At 40.7% G+C, this 23,151-nt stretch overlaps 2 protein-coding genes across 3 annotated transcripts in view; one reads left to right on the top strand and one right to left on the bottom strand.

The window, feature by feature from the left end:
- Positions 1–724: 724 nt before the first annotated feature.
- LOC100928084 (zinc finger protein 345-like) lies at positions 725–21,499 on the bottom strand. 2 transcript variants are annotated; one of them, XM_031957139.1, is made up of 5 exons: positions 21,419–21,499; positions 13,331–13,428; positions 9,112–9,238; positions 8,470–8,568; positions 725–5,464 (listed from the first exon to the last, which is right to left on the bottom strand). In XM_031957139.1, exons 2-5 carry the CDS (start codon positions 13,361–13,363, stop codon positions 3,540–3,542), a joined length of 2,184 nt encoding a protein of 727 aa, XP_031812999.1. In that variant the 5' UTR covers positions 13,364–13,428; positions 21,419–21,499; the 3' UTR covers positions 725–3,539. The 2 variants fall into 2 exon arrangements, with proteins under 2 accessions (XP_031812999.1, XP_031813000.1); XM_031957140.1 differs by lacking the exon at positions 21,419–21,499 and adding an exon at positions 16,393–16,466.
- Positions 14,871–23,151, top strand: part of LOC100928341 — a 43,174-nt gene continuing 34,893 nt past the window's right edge. Inside the window, exons 1-2 of the mRNA XM_031949214.1 lie at positions 14,871–14,985; positions 15,422–15,603. Of these exons, the coding sequence (XP_031805074.1) occupies positions 14,871–14,985; positions 15,422–15,603 (297 nt within the window). The remainder of the gene's footprint in view (positions 14,986–15,421; positions 15,604–23,151) is intronic.

Below are 23,151 nucleotides of genomic sequence, written 5' to 3'. Positions count from 1 at the left end.
TTTAAAAAAAGCCACGAATAAGGGTAGTAGGGGTAATCATTTTGGTCTATTTTTTTTTAAAAAGCCCTGACTTTGTCAAGGAAAAAGACACAAATTGCTGGAAATCTCTATGTAGATAGGTAACAGGAAATTTCTTAAGCCCTTATACAGATGGGGATAATCATTCTTCCTTTTCCACTGTGACCTAGCAATTACACACACACATTCATCAGTCTTAACATATTCTACAAATACCATCTTAACTGTGTTACCCTACAGCCTCACCTTTCTCCTATCATTCCACAAATATTCAATTCAATATGTATGACCAAAAAAAGCCCGAGCAAGATATTTAAGAACAATATAAAGTTTAAGTTTAATGTATAATGTTTAAGTATAATGTAAAATAAAATCCTACTTACTGTCTCATATATGTTTTCACTTGATGTAGGTTTGTTTTCTTTTTGAAAGGATGTCTTGCTTCTTTGATCCATGACATTTTTAAAAAAAAAATATTGATATAACATAATACTTCATAATAGTAAAATAAACTCCCTACAAAATAGTTTATCAATTGCTAACAAAAAGGAAGGGCAGCTAGGTGGTGTACCTAATTAAATTCAGGAAGGCTAATCTGTTACTGTGTAATCCTAGGCAAAACTTTTAACGATTTGCTTCAATTTCCTTGTCTGTACAAATAACCTAGAGAAAGAAATGACAAATCTCTCTGGTATCTTTGCCAAGAAAACCCCAAATGAAATCATAATGAATTGGACACAACTGATATGATTCAAAAACACATTGGAGAGAAGGGCCTTTAACCAATTATGTAGTACTAATACCTCTACATTTCACCAACTTGTTACCTAACCGTTTTACTTTATATTGTTATCATAGATTGTTTTTTTTTTCCTTTCCTACTATAGCATATATCTATACACCACTTCAAGTCAACATTATTTCCTTTAAGATCTTCTGGTTAGGTTCATAATCAATTAATGGGATTTGAAAATAGAGAAACAACATTGATAGACATCTAGTCTAACTTATAACAACAACAAAAAAATTGCCAGTTTGACTTTTGGTTGAAAGCTGTAGCCTGAAGGTCCCCTCCAGGACCAAGTCATGACTAGGATTTTTTGAGGGCTTAGTCTATAGAATCTCTTATTAATCTTTCTTGGAATTATGGACATTTAGCTAGTTATTCACTTCTCCCCCTAAATCATCTTTTTCTATTTTGGGTTTCATTCATTTTCCCAATTTTCCCATCCTACTTTGTTTCAATCATATATTGTCTTTGCCCTTAGGACTTTCCTACTCACGTATTTTCCTAGTCTAACCACTGGAGTCAAATAAAAGAATCTAAGTTGGGAAAGATTTTATAGGGTATGTAGTCCTTTTATTGTACCTACATGGGAACCTCTGTTATTATCTTGAGAAGTAAAAAAAAAAAAAGTAGTGGATGACACAATGTATGCCACTGAGTAAGGAAATCCAACTTCAATTTCCACCTAAGACAGAAGCTGTGATCCTGGACAAGTCACCTGAAATGTCTGCTTCAGTCTCTTCATCTGTAAAATGGATAATTAAAGAACCTACATCCCTGGATTGTTTGTGTATGAGATACTTATGAAGGGCTTTCAAAACCTTAAAGTGCTATATAAATGGCAGCTTTTGTAATTAGCTAACTATGATGGAAGATCATCTGGATCTTCCACCTACCATTTAGGACCATTATTGTTAGGGAAACTATTAACTTTGAAGAAGTCTACTCTGCCTTTAGCTGGGTCTATTGTCATGCTTTCCCTCAATATAATAACTTCTTCTTTCAGTGTAGTCCACTAGAAAATCTTCCCCAAATTTGAATTTATCTATGAATGAATGCTTACTTGAAAACACAGCTCCCATGTTGCAACAAATGTGTTTACGTTTATCAGACAAACATAAGACACACTAATTCAAAACAAAATTTAATCAAATTGCATAGTAAAGAAAGCAACAAAACGTACCCCACATGTACATGGGGTGCATATCCCACAGGTTACAAAAACGGATGGAAATAATATTCACATAGTACTCGCATAGACTGGGAAGACAAATGGAAGGCACACACAAAGGGACACATGTTAAGGGAAAAAAATCAGCTACAGATGTAGCCACAGCACATGTATGACTGGGGCAATGCATCTCTGTTTTCTGGTGATTGTCACATTTCAACTCTATTGTGTTGCTTCTGATGATTTCATGTTTACTGTGTTAAACTGTGCAGGAGTTCCAGCATTAAGGGATACCCTTCTGCTCTCTATTCTTAATAGAAGTACAATGTTTAGAAGTTCTTAATTTATAAGGGGCAGGCTAATATTCTTAATGCACAACTTGGAATTATTATATACATGACATTTGTCTGGGAAACTAACAAAATCCAATAAGATGCCCTCTGAAGTTGTCTTTTCTTTTGAATCCAATTGTCTGATGCCAACTGTAAACCCATGGCTCTCATCACGATTTGACTTTGGGTTAGACCATCCCTCATAACTCCTATTATGTTGCTGATCATAAATCTATATCCGCAAAAGGCATCATCTCAAACAATGGCTCTTAAGCTTCTATGGGAGTATATGTTGACTGGGGCTTTAGACCAATTTTATATTTAAGATCTTCTATGAATAGCATGCAACTCAACTCAAACCGAGAGTTAAAATGAGACTCAGTTGAAACATGTAGGTCACACAATCCCATCATTATTTTCTATGCCCAATTGCTGCTTTCCACTTAGACTCAAACTTTTCAGACCTCCTTACATATAATAAACCAAAATATGCCTCTTTACAACATCTATTTTTTCATCTCTTTAGGGAAAAGTAGAGTAAGTTAATCTATCTTCTATATGAATTCATCTTGACTCTCTCCCTGCTTCTCTGAATAGTTTTCTAAGAAAGTACATTAGGCTCTCAGAACTCTACTCCCTTGGTATCAATCACTGATTTGACTTATGGTGAGGTTACTGTCAGTTATCTTAAAAGAGCTTGTCCGTGAATGAATTTTAATTCATTTAAAGATGAGTGAGTACTCATTCAATATGCCTGGACATGCTGTACTTTTTCTAAAGACTTTCTCAAGTTTTCTTAAATTTAAATGGACGTTACTTCAGTACAAATTATCTGATATGGCCCGAACCTGAATATTTTCCTGTTTTTATTCAAAAGGGACAAGGGAGGTTTTGTGAATTTCATTATGTACAGTAACATTTGAACATGATATTTGTCTCCACTAAAAATTCTGAGGTTCTTTGAGTACAATCATCAGACTGAAATGGTTTCCCTTGAATATAAAATGAAATGGATCTTGAATTTTGGTCAGTTTTCCTATACTAAATAAATAGAACAGGCATCTCACTGAATGAATTCTCTCACATGAATTAAGTTTCCTTTTACGTGAAAGCTTTTGAACATTATAGAGAAATGCTTTCTCATCAGTATGAAATATTGATGGTAATTTAGGCTTTGATAATACTTGAAGGCTTTCACCTTTATTTATTTATGTGGATTCTTTTATGTATTTTATGGCTTCCTAGCATTAAGTAATTCAAATTGTATTTCTCCACTATGAGTTATTTTATGTGTATTAAGATTTCCCATCTGGTTAAAGGCTTTTCCACATTCATTACAGATGTAGAGTTTCATTCCCTTATGAGTTATGGAATGTCTATTAAGTTTTCCTTTCTGGATGAAGGTTTTCCCACATTCATTACACTGAAAAGGTCTCTCCCTGGTATGACAGACTTGATGGTAAGTTAAACTTTGTTGATTGGTAAAAGCCTTTCCACATTCATTACATTTATAGGGTTTCTCCCCAGTATGGATTCTCTTATGTCTTTTAAGACTTCCCTTCTGGCTAAATGCTTTCCCACATTCACTACATTCATAGGGTTTCTCTCCAGTATGAGTTATTTTATGCATAGTCAGAGTTCTCTTCACATTAAATGACTTACCACATTCATTACATACATATGGTTTCTCTCCAGTATGAACCCTCTTATGTATATTAAGGTTTCCCTTTGTAGTGAAGGCTTTCTCACATTCATTACACTGAAAAGTTTTCTCTCCTGTATGAAATATTTGATGATGAATTAGGCTTTGATGATTGGTGAACGCTTTTCCACATTCATTACATTTATAAGGTTTCTCTCCTGTATGGATTCTCATATGTCTTTTAAGGTTTCCCATGACAATAAAAGCCTTTCCACATTCATTACATATATAGGGTTTCTCTCCAGTATGAATTCTTTTATGTCTATTAAGGTTTGCTCTCTGAGTGAAAGCTTTCTCACATTCATTACACTGAAAGGTTTTCTCTCCAGTATGAAATATTTGATGATGAGTTAGACTTTGATAATTGGTGAATGCTTTCCCACATTCATTACATACATAGGGTTTCTCTCCAGTATGAATTCTCTTATGTGATTTAAGACTTCCATTCCATCTGAAGGCTTTCCCACATTCGTTACATACATAGGGTTTCTCACCAGTATGAATTCTCTTGTGTTTGTTGAGATCTCTTCTCAGGATGAAGGCTTTCCCACATTCATTACATTCAAAAGGCATCTCACCCGTATGAAATCTCTTATGCGTTCTAAGATTTCCCTTCAGGCTGAAGGCTTTCCCACACTCATTACATATATGTGGCTTCTCTCCAGTATGAATTTTCTTATGTACCCTAAGGGATGCACGGTATCTGAAGCCTTTCCCACATACATTACATTCTAAGTGGTTTTCTCTAGTATGACTGATTTTATGTGTCTTAAGGATTCCTCTCTGGCTAAAGCCTTTCCCGCATTCACTGCATTTATAGGGTTTCTCACCAGTATGAATTATTTGATGCTGTTTAAGAGATGAATGATATCTGAAGCCTCTTCCACAGGCACTACATTCAAACCGTTTCTCTCCAGTATGAATTAGTTTATGCGCACTAAGGCTTCCTTTCTTGCTAAAGGCTTTGTTACATTCATTACATTTATGGGGTTTCCCCTGAGGGTAGTTTCTATGGTAATAAATAAGGTTTGACTTATAACTGAAGGGCTTCTTGCATTTACTATACTTGAGTTTTTTCCCAATGGAGATTCTCTTAGGTTTAAGTGGATCAAAAAACTGCTTTAAACTCCTTCCAAGTGTACTGTATTTAGGAAGACTCCTACATGAACCTACATGAACTCTCTGTTGTGGAATAACAACTGACCCCAGGTTGAGCTTTCTCCCAAATATATTATATTCACAAACAGATTCATTAAGGATTGTTACCTCCTGAGACTGTGTTTCTTGGTTTCCTTTCTGCCTATCTAACCTGTCACCACAATCCCAAGTTTCTCCCCATATGGAATGCCAGGGCCCTTCCTTTACAAATTTCTCTTTAAATAGTTCTCCCAAAAAAATATCCTGCTTCCCAGTTGTCTCCTTGGTTTCACATCTTGTCTTCTGACTAAGGGAATCTGAAAACAACAAAAACATGTCAATATCCATTTTCTCCCAGCTTGGAAAGTCTTTTTACTTAAAGTTAACTAGTATGGAAAAAGCAGAATAATCATTGCTACTAGGGAATTTTAAGCCCAACCAAAAGGATCTATCTTAGGCTCTGAATTTAACATTTTAATCAGTGACTTGGAAGAAAACACAGAGGTAGGTGTATCAAATGTGTAGATGATCAAAAGCTGGCAAGGAAATAGTTACAATGCACCTAGCAGCTAAGGAGCTAATTTAGTGATTGATACCTGTCAAGACTGTATCTTTTGATTTCCCTTCTGTCAATCTAACCTGATATCACAATCAAAAATTTGCAAATAATCTCCCTTTATGGAGCTCTCTATGTGGTTAGAAAGAAATATTTTCATTTTAGAAACCAGTTTCTGATAAACTGCAAGATAATTTCCAGGAAAATACAGGAATAAACCTACTAGATGACCAATGATTTGTAATTGCTTAGGGGAAAAAGTGTTGATTCCTACATTAAAACATAAATTCAATAACGAGATTATGCAAACTAACATTTTTATAAGATGACTGAGCTGGTGGATGAGGAATTACTGTAGGCATCAAGGTAGCTAGATTTCAACAACCTATTTGGAAAAACTCATCTCTCAGGAAATAGTTGAATAGATTAAACAAATGTGGGTTAGATGAGAGTACAACTCAGTGAATTTGTAGATGCTCAAATAACCTTTCCCCAAATCTTAAATATGGATTTGTTGTGAATCTGCAATATGTTTCTTTTTGTTTTATGCCTGAGAATTGTGGATTTGGTCTTTCCCCATTCATCATTTTTGATCAAATAATAGAAGACACTCTCATTTACACAAAGAGAGGCATTCTATCTTGGTGGTTTGAGAATCTGAAAGACCCAGGATCAAGTTCCTCTCTGGCATAGGTTACATATCAAGTCATTTAACTTCTGTGTTCTAGGAAACTTACATAGTCTAGAAGAAGCACAGAAGGGACCAACATTCATTGGTAGTTTCTCTACCTTATCCTTATTCAATATAAAAAACTAATGAAATCAAAGAGAGTATTCTTACCAATATTGCTGAAATGAAGGTATGTGAGGTAGCTAATAAGAATTAGGATTTAAAAAAAAACTCAAGGAGATGAGCTAGAAAAAACAATTTGCTATTTAATAAATGCATATTCCTGTACTCAAGACATTGACTGTACAAGTGGAAGATTATAGATACATAGTTGAGAAGTAAATTCAAAAAGGCTGGGATTATTAGTTGACCCCAGGGTAAATACGGACCACCAATAAGCAGTGATTTTTCATATTCTCAAGCTATTCTTATGAACAGGGAGAGGTATTGGCCAGACAACAGAAAAATAAGGTAGACAAATAAGGTAGTATGATAAGACCCAACGAGGAATCACTATTATCTAGATGTCAGCCTGGAAAGAATTCCCTCAAGTTACCAAAGGGATCCTAGGCTCTGCATTTAACATTTTAATCATGACTTAGAAAAAACACAAATGGCAGGTTTATCATATGTGTGAATGATCAAAAGCTTAATACTATGGAATATAGGTTAGGATGACTAAAGATCCTGACAGACTAAAATGTTAAGTTCAATATAATAAGCTTAAGCTCATGATGTTATACATAAAGTTCTATACTTGGGTCATAAAACATCAGAAACACAAGTTAAAGGAGAAAGGGCTCTCTCATCAAAGTTCACTTAAAAAAAGTGGATTTTAATGGATTGGAATGTAGCATCACAGAATATCACTGGTTTGATTTGATAGTTAGAGCACCTAATGTGATTTAAGGACAATTCAGGAGAATTTCATGATATTCCACCCTGACACACTAGCAAACCAGCTAATGTGACTTCAGGGTATACAAAGTGGCTTGGGGTCCCATACAAGGGAGGTGATATCCTGATTCTACTCTGTCCTGAGGATACCAACATCTGGAGTGTTCACTTCTGGTAGGAGAGGGCAGAGTTCATCTAGAAGTGTGTGCCTGGGAGATGGAGAGGGTTACTGAAGGGAAAGAGGAAAGGAGATAGGAGTAAGTATAAAAGTCAGAAAACAACAAAGGATTGGCAGAAGTGGCTTAGGATCAGATTCATGGCTTTCATCTCACAACTGAGTTACTTAGCCATTCAAATGTCCATAGTTATTTCCTCTTCCAAACTAACCACTTCACAGATGACATTATGATTTTCCCAAAATATAAACTTCATAATAGCATTTCCCTTTCCAATAATTGTTATTACCTCCACCCATATAATATAGTCAATTCCTCAAGGAAACACTGAAGGGAACCGACAGGGCATCATAAGCTTCAGTCAAATAGTCACTATTGCCTAGATTGCTTTTTATATCATTCTTCCCTATCAAAAATGCTTCATTCCTTTCTTCACCCAATCAAATTCCAAATGGGTCTTCTGGGGGAAGGTGATATTTTAAAATGGAGATGTTTGGAAAGTTAATGTAGATGTCTGGAGATGTCCAGTCAATGTGAATGTAGTACCCTCTATAAGAGGAAATGTAAGAGATAAGAGGGAATAGAAAGAAGATGACAAGGATGAAAGGGGGTACAAAAAGTGAAAGAGGAATAGGAGAACGAGGGGGAAAGAGATAAAGGAGATGAAAAAAAGAAAGGATTTTGTACACTGTAAATTCCAGAAAAGCAGTTCTGAAAAGAGGTGTTAAAGTTGTAAAGAAAAATTAAACAGGAGGAGAAAAAATTATGGGATTCTGAGTATAAGGTAAAGATTAGCATTAAAAAAAAAGAAAAAATTTTCTCAAAGTGATTAAGAATGAGTGGAGGATGTTCAGAAAAATAATATTTTAAGTGAAAGATGAGTTCACGGGAGAAAACTTAAATGAAATAGAAAAAGCACTTCTGAAAAGACCTAAGAATCCTTAAGGAGAGCTCCCTGTCCAGCAGAGACCAATGATCATTTGTGATGGTGCTTACAGTGTTTTCCGTTCTTCACTTACTCACCTAAGAAAGTACTAATGAGGACTCCTCCCTCTGCTTTCCATGGAGCTTCTATTCTTTCCATCTGGGAAATTACATCTGGTATGGAAAGAGGAACACCTCCTTGTGTGGAGGGGGGGGGGGGATAAAGGGAGAGTGAGGAGGTCAGAGAGAGAACTCAGAATTCAATCCTGCCTTAGTTCTCATTGGGAATAAAAGCCATGAAAGGCAATACCAGATGGAGTACTAAGGACTCCTGAAGTCTCCATATTGTATTATCAGAAAATATGAGGGTATGGGTCACCAGCTCAAAGGAAATGACTCTATTCTAAAACACTCTTAGCTAAGAGAATGCAAACTGGTGACATTTTCCAAGTATCTACACTGGCTCTTTGGGGGGCAATTCGCAGATTTGAATGAACAGCCAGTAAGAGAGGTATGCAGCCCTAAGGGTAGCCCACTAAAGCTACTGATGATTTTCTATTATACAATACAAACACTTTTCACTTAAGTAGTGACTCTGGGTACCAAACACCTGTGAAGACACTCCCCATCATATGCATTCAGGACATTATCCCTTCATGGGAAAGGAAGTACTTCAGGTATCAATCAGCCACGAGGAAATGAAGGGAAGTTGATAAGTGTCTAGGGGAGAGCTGACCTTACCAAGAGAGACAAAATTCTCATAGTTCTCCAGCATCACATCCCAGTACATGTCCTTCTGAGAAGGTTCCAAGAGTCCCCATTCCTCCCAGGTGAAGTCCACAGCCACATCCTGGAATGTCAGTGGGATCTGAAATAGCAAACAAGACACCTGCTCATTTGGGGTCAGCCTTCATAGGGAATAGGAAGAAGACATGAAATTAGCAGAAGGTAAAGTTCGATATGTTTCTCAAAGCACTGAGCACAATTTTAGTATTTCTGGAGAAATGACTTACTGGATGCATCATTTTATACTAGACTCAATATTATAGAAAAGTTTCCTGCTAAAAGTTGGCCTTACATATGAGCTCCCACACTGAGCCCAAAGTGAATCATGCTTGCAAACTCCTGTCACCGGAACAATTTCTGCTTCCACCCAAATCAGTTTTTCCTTAAAAGGTATTGAGACCAACCTAGAGAATTGATTGGCCCAAGGGATGAACGGCTTAGGCTGCTGATATCACCTCCTGGTCACCTGAGTACCAAACTACCTTTTGAGAAACTCCAGGTACCTTCTCTAATGCTTGGCTGGTGGAACAGATGGGTACATCAATCAGTTGAACCCTGGATGCCCATCCTTTCTGAATATTCTTTTCCTTCTAAGGCTAAATAACCCTGCTTTTGTTAACTGCTTCATTAAAGGCCAAAGGGAGTCTCTGTTTGTGTTCATGTCAAATCTAAACTACCAGGGCATTGGCCTGAGGCTGGCCCAGCCCACAACACCCCCCCAAACACATCAAAAGCAGGGATGGTAACAGGAAAATCACACATTTATAGTGGCTTATAAATGTACCAAGTATCATCAAATCTTGGTAAACTAGTCTCTTGTCAGTCACCCCTCACCTGGCTATTGACTTGGACCCATATTTCATCTGGTGGCAAGTTTCGGAATGATACTTTCATTCATGAGAAAGAGAACTGACAACATCTTTCTCATCTGTAAAATGGGGATAAGAACAGTATTCCACCAGAAAGTGCTAACAGTTGAGGAAAAGGACTATGTGCCACAGCCCTGATTTCACTTCCTTTGCCACAGCAGGTTCTACCATCTCTGAAATGTATTGTCCTAAAGAGCTTCCTAGAGCATTGAAAATGACTTGTCTAGGAATAAATGAAATTACATCTGTAAAGTGCTTTGCACACTTTACAAACTTTAGAGCATGTTACAAATATTATCTATAATTTTGATGCTTGATTAATCAGGCACTCTGAATACTCATCTAGTTTGTTGAGGATATTTATGGAAGAAACCTAAGAAATTTTCTTTTTATTATTATTATTTTTTTTACAATTCTGAAATTCTTATTTAATAAAAAGCAGTAAAAGAAGCTGGAAAGAGAGATGTGTCCCCCTGAGACAGTGATGGGAAAGTCAGAGCAGGGGTGGGTTGGTTCCTGCCAGGAAGGCCACTTTTCCAGTGTGGGACAGTGGAGTGAATGGGGGCAGATGGTCAGCACCAGTCTAGGGAAGAGGCAGGATTCAAGGCCCAAAATCCAGAAATGTTGACTGATAACAACAGTTATCTTAAGACTACAAGCTAAAGGGCTACCACAGAAGGCAAAGAAGCCCCATCAAGCTTCTCCCATCCCACTTGGGCAGCATTGTAGGTCAATGTTGTTTCAGTTGCTCCATGGAAACCGGCCACCAATACTGGTAGAAAAGCCAGACCTACTTGTCTAGGTGGCCTTGGAGTTCTGAAGGTCAGAAAGTTTCACAACCTTACCATTGCCCATGGAAGGCAGCTCAAGTCATTGAAAATATCTTGGAAGAGATCAACAACTCTAGATATCAAGACTGATGTGACATTTGTGGTTGAGAGGAGAGATGCTCTCATTCAGTTACAGTGTAACAATGAGTTTAAAAGTGATAATGTATAGATAATTTCTAACTCTTTGATGTAGAAAAGACTAAGTGACTCTCTTCTAGTCACCTAGACTAGAAGTAGAGCTGATTTCTAGCTAATATGTGCATTAGTTAAAACTGAGCAGCGAGGTGGCACAATAGGTACAATATGCTGCATCTAAAGTCAAGAGTACTCATCTTCCTGAGTTCAAATTTAGCCTCAAACACTTACTAGCTGGGAGGCCCTGGGCCTGTCATTTAACCCTGTTTGCCTCATCTATAAAATAAGCTGAAGAACGAAATGCAAATAGCTCCATTTTCTTTGCCAAGAAAACTCCAAATGGGACACAAAAAGTGTGACATAACTGAAAAATGACTCAAACAACAACAAAAATTTGAAGGCTGATTCTCTGCAAGAAGAATCAGTCTTATATTGTTTCTCCCAAAAGGAAAAATGAGGTGCAATGGATTTAAATATATTAGGATTCTAATCAAGAAAAGCATTTTAACAATCAGAGGTACACAAAAGAGAAAAAGAGAAACTACCACGGAGTGATAGTGAATTGTCGTATCTTTAAACAGAAGTTGAATGACCACCGTTCAGTTTTGTTATAGTAGGCATTTATTTTGTCCATTCCCACCAACAAGCATTTATTAAATATTTACTATATGCCAGTCACTGTGCTAAGTGCTTGGAACACAAAGACAGACCAAAAAAAAAAAAAAAGATTCCTGTTCTCTAGGAGTTAATTCACAATCTGATTGGTGAATGAGTGAGACTAGATGGGACCATTTCTTTCAACTTTTAAATTCTATTCCTCAATTTGTATCAATTCACACACCTTCCAACATTGCTCTGAAGCCTTCATGCTCATCATAGCTCATGGCACAACTTCATTTTATGTTAAAACATCACAATCAACCACTTCCCAACTGATAAGAATTCATGATGCCTTCAGTTCTTCTCTACCACAAAAAGGGCAACATTGGGGCAGATGGAGCATGTTCTCTCTGCCTCTGTACTCCTTAAGGTACAGGGGGAGAAAGAACAGCGCTAGTCAAAAGGTTAGAGTATAACCAGACACTTCAAAGACAATGTCACAAAAAGCAAAACAAATTATTTCAATTCCATGAGAATAAATGCTTTAGCTCAAACAAAATGCATAGAAATGTAGAAAATGTAGAAATGCAACATAATGTATAGAAAAAAAAAAAGGGAGAGAAGTACTGTGGAAGGAGCAAAATTGCTTTGAAAGCGGAGGACCTGTATTCAAATCCTACCTCTGAGACTTATGATTCCTGTGTGATCTTGAACAAGACACTTGTCCTCCCTGACCCTCAGTTTTCTCAAATGTAAAGTGAGAGGCCTGGAATTTATAGCCTCTGAGATCTCTCCTAGCGTCAGATCTGTGATGCCAAGAGAAGATGTACTTGTGAAATTTCTATGCACGCTGCAGTCCCCTGATTCTAACTCATAAGTGGGAAAGGATATTAGCAAAAATTTTTCAAAAGATTTAATGCATTCATATCATAGCTCTGCCAATTATTACCTGTGTGATCTTTGCCAAATCACGACCTTTCTGGTCCTGTTTTGTCATCTATAAAATGAGGTATTTGGACTAGATGGATGGCACGGGATATCCTTCCAGCTCTAAATCAATGAAATGCTATTAATTTATATACTAATATGCTATACTAACATGCTAATTTGTAATTTGTGCCCTCATCCTTGCTTTCAAAACTATCAAGATTTTATAATATGAAACCTTCCCAGCCAGAACTACTCATTTATCCTGTTTCACCTATAGGTTTTCTGGAACTGTACAATATAGGGGATACAGACAATAATAAAATGAAGTTTTACATAATATATCAAAACTTTAAAAAAATTACTTCTGGTGAATATATCCTGCTGCCTCAAGACTATTTGATGACAGGAATAAAGTTTGAGGCTTATTTAGCTCAACACTGACTATACACTGGATTGAACATACCAATGAGTGAGTAGTCAAAGGGGCAGTCAGAATTAAAAACACTGAGTAAGTGGGATATTCTAAGGGTATTCTAAGACCCAGATGAACTTGAGTAAAATAATTTATCTGTCACCTGTGCCTCAGCTTCCTCGTCTATCAAATTAGAGTATTAGACTATTCTTTCCAATACTAAAGATCTCTCTCTATATTCTATCATCTGGAAGAATCCCACCAGTCTACAATGGACAAGAAATGAGATTCAGATCCTAGATGCAACTTGATCAAAGACAAAGTAAAGAGAAGCCTCTACACTTTGAAAAAAAAAAGATGGCATTTCAGGAGAGTGGGGGAAAAAAGGCCTAACTCACCTGAGATTGGGCTGTTAGGAGCACTGAAGTCATTTCCTTCTTTCTTGGGGAATTGTTCTTTCTTGGGGACGAGCAGAGCACTCACTAAGAAGGCAGAACTGAAGGAGGAGAAAGAAATCAGGATGGTGAACAGTACTGCTTTGTTTCCCTAAATCTTTTAGGGGTAATTTCCCTTCTCTCCACATGCCCATTATTGTTACAGAGGGAGGACCATTCAGCTGGGCTGTGTGCATGAGAAACCAGAGTAAAATATGTGAATTAAAGGATTTAATCAGAAATCCAGGCCATGAACAAACCACAGATTTTGTCCCTTGGATCATCTGTACTACTGAGAGATCTAAGATGCAGCCAAGAACATGAAGGAAAAATTCTTTTCCTTGAGAATATATCTGAACTCAGCTAGCATCAGTCAGATTCCCTCCCCAACTTCCCTTTTCTTTTCCTTAGGAAATTATAGTGCTCAAATTACCCAAAATATAGAACTGGAAGTCTAGGTAACTTCTTGTCTGGTAACTACTCTAAAAGTCCCTTAAAAATGAAAAATTATTCCTAACATAGGTCAAAGATGAACTTTTCTGGTGTAAAAAGGGAAAGCTAGGAAATGTCACGGGAGTAGACCTGTCAATCACCTTTTCTAAGCTAGCAGAATTTCAGCTTTCTTTCTATATCTGGTTGGTTTTAAAACATATCATTTAATGTTTTGGATATATTATCTTTGGATACTGTTTTGGATACATTTATTTTGTGTGTGCATTTTTTGTTTTTTGTTTTTGTTGTTGTTTTGTTTTGTTTTGTTTTATTTTTACAGGGATTGCCTTTTCCTTCCTTCCTAGTGTGAACTTTGATTAAAATTCACTCACTTGGAAAAGATTCAAGAGTAGCAAATGAGCAGAAGCAGCTGATTGTACCTCTGTGAAAAATGACAACTCAGTCACATAGCCTCACTCACCAAGCCACTGAAAGTCATGGGAGAGGCGGTTTTTTGAAGTCATTCTCAGGGAACTCAAAAAGAGTGTAAACAACATGAGAGGTGCCAAAGGACTGGGCAAAGACAAAGGTTATCCCAGTTTTCAAAAATGGAAAATTTATATACTATAGGTCAGCGAGCTTGACTGATTTCTAGCAAAATTCTAGACCCAGTCAAGAAACAGTCTAACTTTAATGAGCATTAAGAACTATTATATTATTAAAAACTATTAACTTAATCACTAATCATGAATGGCTAATTATCATTCTGCTATATGGGAGGACAATCAATTTAATGACTATTAAGAACTACCAGGAGACATCTAGAAGAGGGAGCAGGGATCCTGGAGGGGCAGCAGGGCCTCCTCAAGCCCAGCTTCTATTAGATTAATCTCCATTCTTTGGGAGGGATGAGGACTAGCCTGGGAGCTCTTGCTCCAGCATGGCCCCTTTGGCTACAACATTATCCGGGAGCCTCTGACCACTCTGCTCACCTGTCTCCTTCTGGTCACTCTCCCCTCCCCAGGTGTTCATGACCCCTCCCCAGTCTTCTTCTGGGCCCTACTCACTGACCATGGGGGATCCCCCAGGCACAGAAGTGCCCTCAGCTGCGCCCCCTCCACAGAGCCTGACGGTGACCTCATTAACTTCCAAGGCTGTCATCATCATGTTGAAGCAGATGCTTCCTGGCTCTGCAGATGTGCTATACCAAACTCAGCCTGTCCAAGCCAGAATTCATTCTCTCTCCCCTGAGGTTTCTCCTAATCCTCAGTTTCCTCCTTCCTGTCCCATCATTCAGGCTCAAACTCTGAGGTCATTCTGGGCTCCCCTTCCCTCACCTCTTACCTCCTGTGAAATCTTACCATTTCTCTTCCCATCTCATCCCTACAACCCCACCTCCACTCACACAGCCACTACCCCAGCGCAGGCTCCTGCCTCTTCTCTCTTCACTCTCACACTCCTAAAGCCTGATCTCACCTGTCTCTCCCCTACTCCTGTGGCTCCCTACTGCCTCCTGAATCCAATGCGATGTCTTCTGATATTTCTCAGCCATTTCTAGGGTTCTTCCCTCTGCTCTGGATCCTCTGGCTGTACCTCTCCCACAACCCTCCACCCCGCAACTAGGTGAGCTATCCCCTAGCCCTGGGAGTTTCAGCCTGGCCAGCCCCTCCCGGTTCTCCCAGCTCCTCCTGAGTCTCAGCGGCAATCCCGCCTTCTGTAGGAGACCTTGCCCTGCCCCCTCCTCTCCCTCACCCCTCCTTCCCATTGAGACGACCCTTCACACCCTCTGCAAGCCCCTGCCGTGGGTGAGCGCGGAATCCGTTTGTTCTGCCTCTTTGCTGGTCTCTGCACGACTTGATTAGGTGTAGACAGCCCGCAAAGCAACACCCGGCCCCCTGCTGTGCCGCTAGGAAATGTATGAATGAAACAGACAATGAAAATGTCAGAATCGGCCCGTTCCCGCTGCTCCTGGCCCTTGCTCTGCGTAGGCACCGGGGGGGCTGACCCGCGGTCCCTACACCCAGCAGGGGAGCTCCTGCCTTTCTTTGGACCTTTAGCCCAACCCAGTCACGCACACAGACGGCGTCTAATCCGTGCTGGCTGATGGACTGATCTATCCTGGCCGGCCTTTCCGGAGCTCAATCTTGAAAGGTCCTCTTTCTTTCTAAGGGGGCTCCATTGTCACCTCTGCAAGAGGGCCCAGCTCCTCTCCAGGGCCAGTCTGGTCTTTGGTTGGACTCCTGGCCCCCTCTTTCCCTTCTCCCACCACTGCCCGTCCTGCTCCTGCACATGCTCACTTTCACACACACACATTTACACACTTTCGTATTCAGGAGCGCTCACCCACAGAAACGCTTCCTGCGGGAGCAGCGTACATACATGGGTGCATGTATGGCATGACATACGCATGACAAAAGCATGCACGCGGGCGCCCTCACACGCACCACAACAAACGCCCCCACCTTTTTCACACTTTCACCTGAGTGCAAAATAAAACTCATTTTCACACACACCCCCTTTTCGGTCAGTACACAGCCACGCCTACTTCCGCAAGAACGCTGGCAATCTGGTCCCTTCTCCTCCCCTCCCCTCACCCGCCAGCAGCGAGATGGATCGCCTAGTGCTCCCGTCGCGGATAACCCGGCCGCTTCCTCACCCGAGTACAGCGCCTGCGCGGAATCTACCAGAAACTACAATTCCCAATATGCCTCCAGATGGGGGGCGGTCTGCGTCGGCTGGAAACCTGGGAGACCCCTGGACCAGATTGGAGAGGATTTTTCCAGAGAGATTCTGGGAAATGGATGCGAGTCTGGTCTTTTTCGTTCATTTCTAACTCCTTGGAGAACTCGGGGAAGGGGTTCGAAGGAACTGTTTAAATGCATTGGCGCCTGTCCCCGGTCCCAGAGGTGGGGTTCTAGAGCAGCCTTTGGAGATGAAGTGGGTGCTTCAGTGATGCGGGGCGAGGGCTGAGTGGGGCGCGTCCGGAGGCTCAGCGGTAGAGGCCAGATAATAGATTAATGCCCAACTATTTCTCAGGGACCCGAGAACCAATGGGATGCAGCCTAAAGCCTGTGTTTACCCTGGAAACCTGGTCAGTTCTGTTATGCCACAGTTCTCAGTCTCCCTAATTATCCTGACCAAGTCCTGACTCAGTTTCTCTGCTTCAGCTAAAAGTTCAGTCCTGCAAAACTTACCCTTCCTCTTTATCAGAATATTTGATATGGATAAAAGATCTTATGTTTTAAAATATTAAAATGCCTCTCCCCTTCCCAAGCTATTAGAATATCAGATACTGTCTTATCAAGATGCCAGGGAGCCTCCCCCTGATTATGTCATCTCATCTCCAGAGGCTCACCCCACCCTGTCAGAAACCCATTCCAGCTCTCAGCACCCGGACTTTGCCCCTGCCTCAGTCTACCACTGCATCTGAGCCACGTGTATATGTCTTTGAGAACTCACATTGTTTGCTAGATTCTTGGAGAGGATAGTCTCCTTCATCCCTGGGACCAAAGCACATGGATCCATTGGTTCCAGTATATCTCTTCATTTAATAAATTATCAAATACTCTCTAATCTCTTGCTCAGTTTCTCCAGCATTACAGTTACTGAGGTAAATATAATCCCCCTAAAAGAAAAGACAAATGTTCTCCTTGGTGGGCCTCTTGTGATGAAGCATCTTGCTAGTCCAAGAGTTTTGCATTAAATGAGCATATTTAGCATAGTGCCTTCTTTGTTCTCAGCCTATAAAAACTGTTTAATGGAAAGGGATTTTGAGGATTTGGGCTAGGAAGTCTTTTATAAACTTGTCAAGCAATGGCTCCCACACAAGAATCTGAATACCTGTGGCTATAAATCTTTCCAACCAAGGAATTCAGATGTTGATGCTTCCTCAGAATGGTGATGATGTATGGTGTATGTTGTTTGTTTGTTATGATAATCACTGTGTTTGTTAATTTTATATTACTTTTATCCTGAGTTTCCTCTTATGTCTTATTGAAATCAAGGTTCTGAGCAGTAATAAATTTGTACCCATCTTCTCTAAGACTATGTTTGTTGAAATGCGAATTCTGAACCTAGATTAATCCAAGATGAGATAATCAACTTGGAAACTATTCCCCAAAGACCCAGGGATGCCATGCTGTCTGTCCCGAAAATGATTATCTAATGGTCCAGATCACTTGTAGTTTTTCTGTATATAAAGCACTGCATGTTAAATCCTCCTTCTTAATGATGGGATTTGAACCTCAGCTTGGAGAAGAAGGAAAACAAGAAAGGCAGAGTCCTCTTGATAAGAATTCACTAACCCAAGTTATCTGTGGCACAAAATAGGAAAGTTTATTTCTGACTATCACTAAGAAAGAGACTCTCTCTTAGTGGACAAAAGCCCCTAGTACAATCAGGAGATTTTTCGAAGACAGTTTGTTGATGTTACTTAGTTTTATGGCAGATCCTAGAGCTTGAGACAATTGAAACAATGGAGAATTTTAGAATTGAATGGGTATCTAGCTACCGCTATAGAGAACTTAATCAGTAGTGTTATTAATGGGGGTGGTCTCTCAGGATAACAGAATGAAGGTGGTTATCCTGTTTGCCTCCAGCAGGGTTCAGAAGCAAAAGTTCAAGGAAGCTTTTTCTTGGAGAGAGAAAGTTTTTCAGGCTTCCCTTGTTATTAAGACAGCATCTGTTTGCAAACATCATTTTCCTCACTCTGAAATTAAAATTCTGTTTGTGTTCTAACTCTCCTGTCAACATCCTGCATTGTGTGGCTTTGACATCCCCAGGTTAGATTGACTGTGTGGTATGTGTGTGTATGGATGAAATCTGTGTGCCCAAGCCAATGCCATCGCTCTGATGGGAAGTGGTAATTGGACAGACTGGGGAATAGTGTAGATCAGCATCTCTGGGACCTCCTGACAGTCAGTTTTAGAGCTTCTTGTTGGATCAATGCAACCCTGTCTTGTGATCATCATACATATGCAGTGTTTGTAGGACTGGTATTTCTGGAATGAGTTTCAGGAAGGTCTTTATTTGTAGTTAAGAGGAGGGGAAAAAAGAATTGAGGGACAGACAGACTACAGACACGGGTAGACAGAGGACGGGGCAAGAGAGAAAGAAAAAAAAAAGGAGGAGGAGTAGGGATAGAAAATAGACAATTTTTAATTGTTGCCCACTAGCATAGGTGCAGGGGGCTTGGGTAGTTGTAAACATGACATTGTTAATCATACACACACACACACACACACGCATACACACACACACACACACACACACACGCACACACAGGTGCAAGGATCTTGGGTCCTAGTTGACCAGATGCTAGGTAGCTTGGGTCCTGCTGTATGTTTCTATTCCTTGTTTTTTCTCAAAATTTGGCCAGTGGTTAAGAAATAATCATTTTTCCGGAGCGGGTCTAATCAATAAGCAAAGTATCAACATTTTCCTCTCTCCACTCCTCTTTCCTTATAAAATATCCATCTTGGAGTACCCCCCTTAGACCAACCAGTCCCCTGATGCTGCTTGGGTCTTCTCATGCTTTATATGACAACAAAACCTTTTCCTTTGAGAAACTAGTTCAGTGTGCAGGTAATTCTTAACTATGGAAACTGCTCTCCCACTTTATCACTGGTCTTGAGAAAGTAGTTCTGAGAAATGAGCTGAGGGCAGAGAAAGTTGATAAGATAAAGGAAACACTGGAGATCGCTAAATTAAATTGAGGAAAAGAGACTTTAAAGAAGGCACATAACCACTATGTGGGATGGAGATCAGAGCAAAAAAGGCAAAAATGCACATTCCTTGATATTTTTCTCTACATAGGAGAATAAGTTTTGGAATAGAAGGAACAGAACCAAAGCTAATGGGGAGTTCAGACCCCCAAATTAATGTCTTCAGTGATAACAAAAGCTAAGATGTTCTTGAATTCAAGACACCATGTTCGGATCAGACTGCCAGGTATTTCAAAATACAATGGTGAATGTGATTGCTGATTTTTGAAAGACCATGAGGACGGAAATTACTTCTGCCCAAATAATTGTCCTAGCATTGCTTTCTCATTACACTTCTCTTTACTAATCAAGCTTCAATTTCTCTTCCCCCAGTTGTCTATTAAAACTTTTACTGGCATGGTAGGAGTTCATATTTGTCTTGCAGACTTACCTCATGCTGTTGTAAAGAACATTCTAATCACACTGGGTAGAAATAGAGATGAAAAGAGACTTAATTTAAGAAAAAAGACACCACATCTAGGAAACTGTATACTATACACACTTGGGGGATATATCTAGGTGTTATTATGGAAAGCAGTGTGAAATTGTACCCCAAAGTCATTAATTACATATGCACTCTGACCAAGAGACACTATTACTATTATCGAGTGTTCTGGAAGGATCAGCACCTCTGCTGTGAAGGCTGCCAAGCCCTTTCCAAGACTGCCCCTTTACCTTTGGTGCCCACCAACACGTCTCACTGGTTTTCATTTGTGGCTTCAAGAAACTGATGTATACAGTGGATATACCTCAATAAAATCATTTCAGCAGACTAGCTAAAATAGGTTGTGGGTAATCAAAAGGTTGTATACCTGTCAGTGATTTAGGGTAATGTCTACTTGAAGCATGTGAAAGCTTCCCCTATTGGAATGGACAGATGAGAACACTTTATTCCAGTGGCCACGGAGGCGGCTGAAATAGACTCTGAGGAATGCTTAGAGTTTGGTCAGGCATCCAAGACACCAAGGTCATCCACTACATCCTGGGTCATTGTCTGTCATCCTAGCTTTTATCCTGCCACCAGACTTTGATGACTGTGGAAGAGTGAGGCTGAAGACTATGCAACTCTGCCTCACTTAAATCCAATTCACAAGTGAGTTACATTACCCTGTGGTGTCATTGGTCCTTTTGGAAAAATAAACACTGCTTAGCATACATCCCAAAGAGAGAAAGAATTCTGGGGACATAAATATTCACAGCAGTTCTTTTGCAGTAATAAAGAATTAGAACCAAAGGGGATATCCATTAATTGGTAAATGACTGAACAAATTATAGTATATAAATATAATTTTTTTTAAAGGACTTGAGTTTCTCTATGTCATTCAAGATAGAAGTTCAGGAAATACAGAAGGGAGTACAGTAGTATACAGAAGTACAGTACACAGCTCCAAGAAAAACAGACAAGAGGGACAGCTTTTGAACTGAGGGTTAGGGTATGTCTATATCTACATACAGTGTGTGTATGTCTATATCTACATAGGTATATAAACATAAACCTATAGATATATGTGTTGTAAAGATACGTTATTTTATCTGTTTATAAATATGTATCTATCTTGTAATGACACACCCTTAGACAAAGAGCATGAGGATTCTCCAAGATTCTGACTATCCTGGTTCCATTCTCTTTCTGACTCTTTTCTCCTCTCATCTGTCTATCCCTCCTCCTCTTCTTTTTTTCCTCTCTCTTGCCCTGTCCTCTGTCTACCCGCGTCTGTAGTCTGTCTATCTATCCATCAATTCTTTTTTTGCCTTATCTCTTGGATTTCTCCTCTATCTCTCACCGCCCGCTCTCTCCTAAAGTACCCTATCTCCTTCCAGACCACTAATGCTCCCTCCTCCTCCTCGCCCCACTCACCGGGCTGTCGGAAGTCTCAGGTTCTTGAAGCTTGCCTCCAGTTCCACCTTCTAACTACATTTCCTAGAATCCTTTTCGAGGCGGGTCCTTGATCTCCGAGGTCTCGGCCTTACCCGACTGAGTCGCAAGGCAGACTAGGAATTGTAGTTCCAGTCTGAATCTGCGCAGGCGTACCTCGGGTTCGGAAGCGGCCGGGTTTGGAGCCTTGAGCACTTATTTGGGGGGCCTTCGCTGCGAGTGAGTGAGAGGGGGCGAGGTAGTGGAGGGGGATTAGCGTTGGCTCGGACGCACGTGCTGAAGCATCTGAGCGTGCGAAAGTGTAAGTGCCTGCACCCAGTCATGAAAGTGAGCTCTGTAGGGGCTAGCGTGGAAGTATGACTGCTTGAAAGTGATTTTGTGTTTGTGTCTGTGTGTGTGTACGCGCGCTCGCGCGCGGGGACTGAACGGGCTGGAGTGGGATTGAAGAAGGACCAGAGGGAGCCGGGAGTCCAACTCAAGACCCGCCCCCGAAAGGATGGGGAGGCTGGCCCTGGAGAGGAGCTGGGGGACCTCTTGCAGAGGCGACAAGGGAACCACCGAGAGGGAAGAGCCGTCCAAGACCGAGTCCCAAGGGAGAGAGGGGGCAGGCCACCGGGATCGATCCGCTACCAGCCTGCAATGATTAGGCACTGCCTCTGTGCGCGATTTAGGATGGGATCCTGGGAAAGTGGGATCCCCACTGCTGGGCGTGGGAACAGCGGGTCAGTCCCCCGGTGCCTGCGCAGAGCAAGGGGCAGGAGCAGCGGGAACGGGCCGATTCTGACGTTTTCATTGTCTGTTTCATTCATACATTTCCTAGCGGCACAGCAGGGGTCCGGGTGTTGCTTTGCGGGCTGTCTACACCTAATCAAGTGGTGCAGAGACCAGCAAAGAGGCAGAACAAACGGATTCCGTGCTCACCCACGGCAGGGGCTTGCAGAGGGAGTGAAGGGTCGCCTCAGTGGGAAGGAGGGGTGAGGGAGAGGAGGGGGCAGGGCAAGGTCTCCTACAGAAGGCGGGATTGCCGCTGAGACTCAGGAGGAGCTGGGAGAGCCCGAAGGGGCTGGCCAGGCTGAGACTCCCAGGGCTAGGGGATAGCTCACCTAGTGGGGGGTGGAGGGTTGTGGGAGAGGTACAGCCAGAGGATCCAGAGCAGAGGGAAGAACCCTAGAAATGGCTGAGAAATATCAGAGGACATCGTCCAGAGGATTCTGGAGGCAGTAGGGAGCCACTGGAGCTTATGGAGTAGGGGAGAGACAGGCTTTGGGAGAATCCCTCTGTGAGAGAGTGAGGAGAGAAGAGTCAGGAGCCTGTGCTGGGACTGTGGTTGTGTGAGTGGAGGCGGGGCTGTAGATGATGTGGGAGCAGGATGGTCAGAGGCTCCCAGATAATGTTGTAGCCAAGGGGGCCATGCTGGAGCAAGATCTCCCAGGCTAGTCCTCATCCCTCCCAAAGAATGGAGATTAATCTAATAGAAGCTGTGCTTGAGGAGACCCTGCTGCCCCTCCAGGATCCCTGTTCCCTCTTCTAGATGTCTCCTGGTAGTTCTTAATAGTCATTAAATTCATTGTCCTCCCAAATAAGCAGAATGATAATTAGCCATTCATGACTATTGATTATTAAGTTAATAGTTTTTGATAATATAATAGTTCTTAATGCTCATTAAAGTTAGACTGTTTCTTAGCAGGGTCTAGAATTGTGCTAGAAGTCAGTCA

The sequence above is a fragment of the Sarcophilus harrisii genome, chromosome 2 (genome assembly GCF_902635505.1).
Source record: "Sarcophilus harrisii chromosome 2, mSarHar1.11, whole genome shotgun sequence".
NCBI lineage: Eukaryota > Metazoa > Chordata > Mammalia > Dasyuromorphia > Dasyuridae > Sarcophilus > Sarcophilus harrisii.
This window is presented reverse-complemented; position numbering and strand designations above follow the sequence as displayed.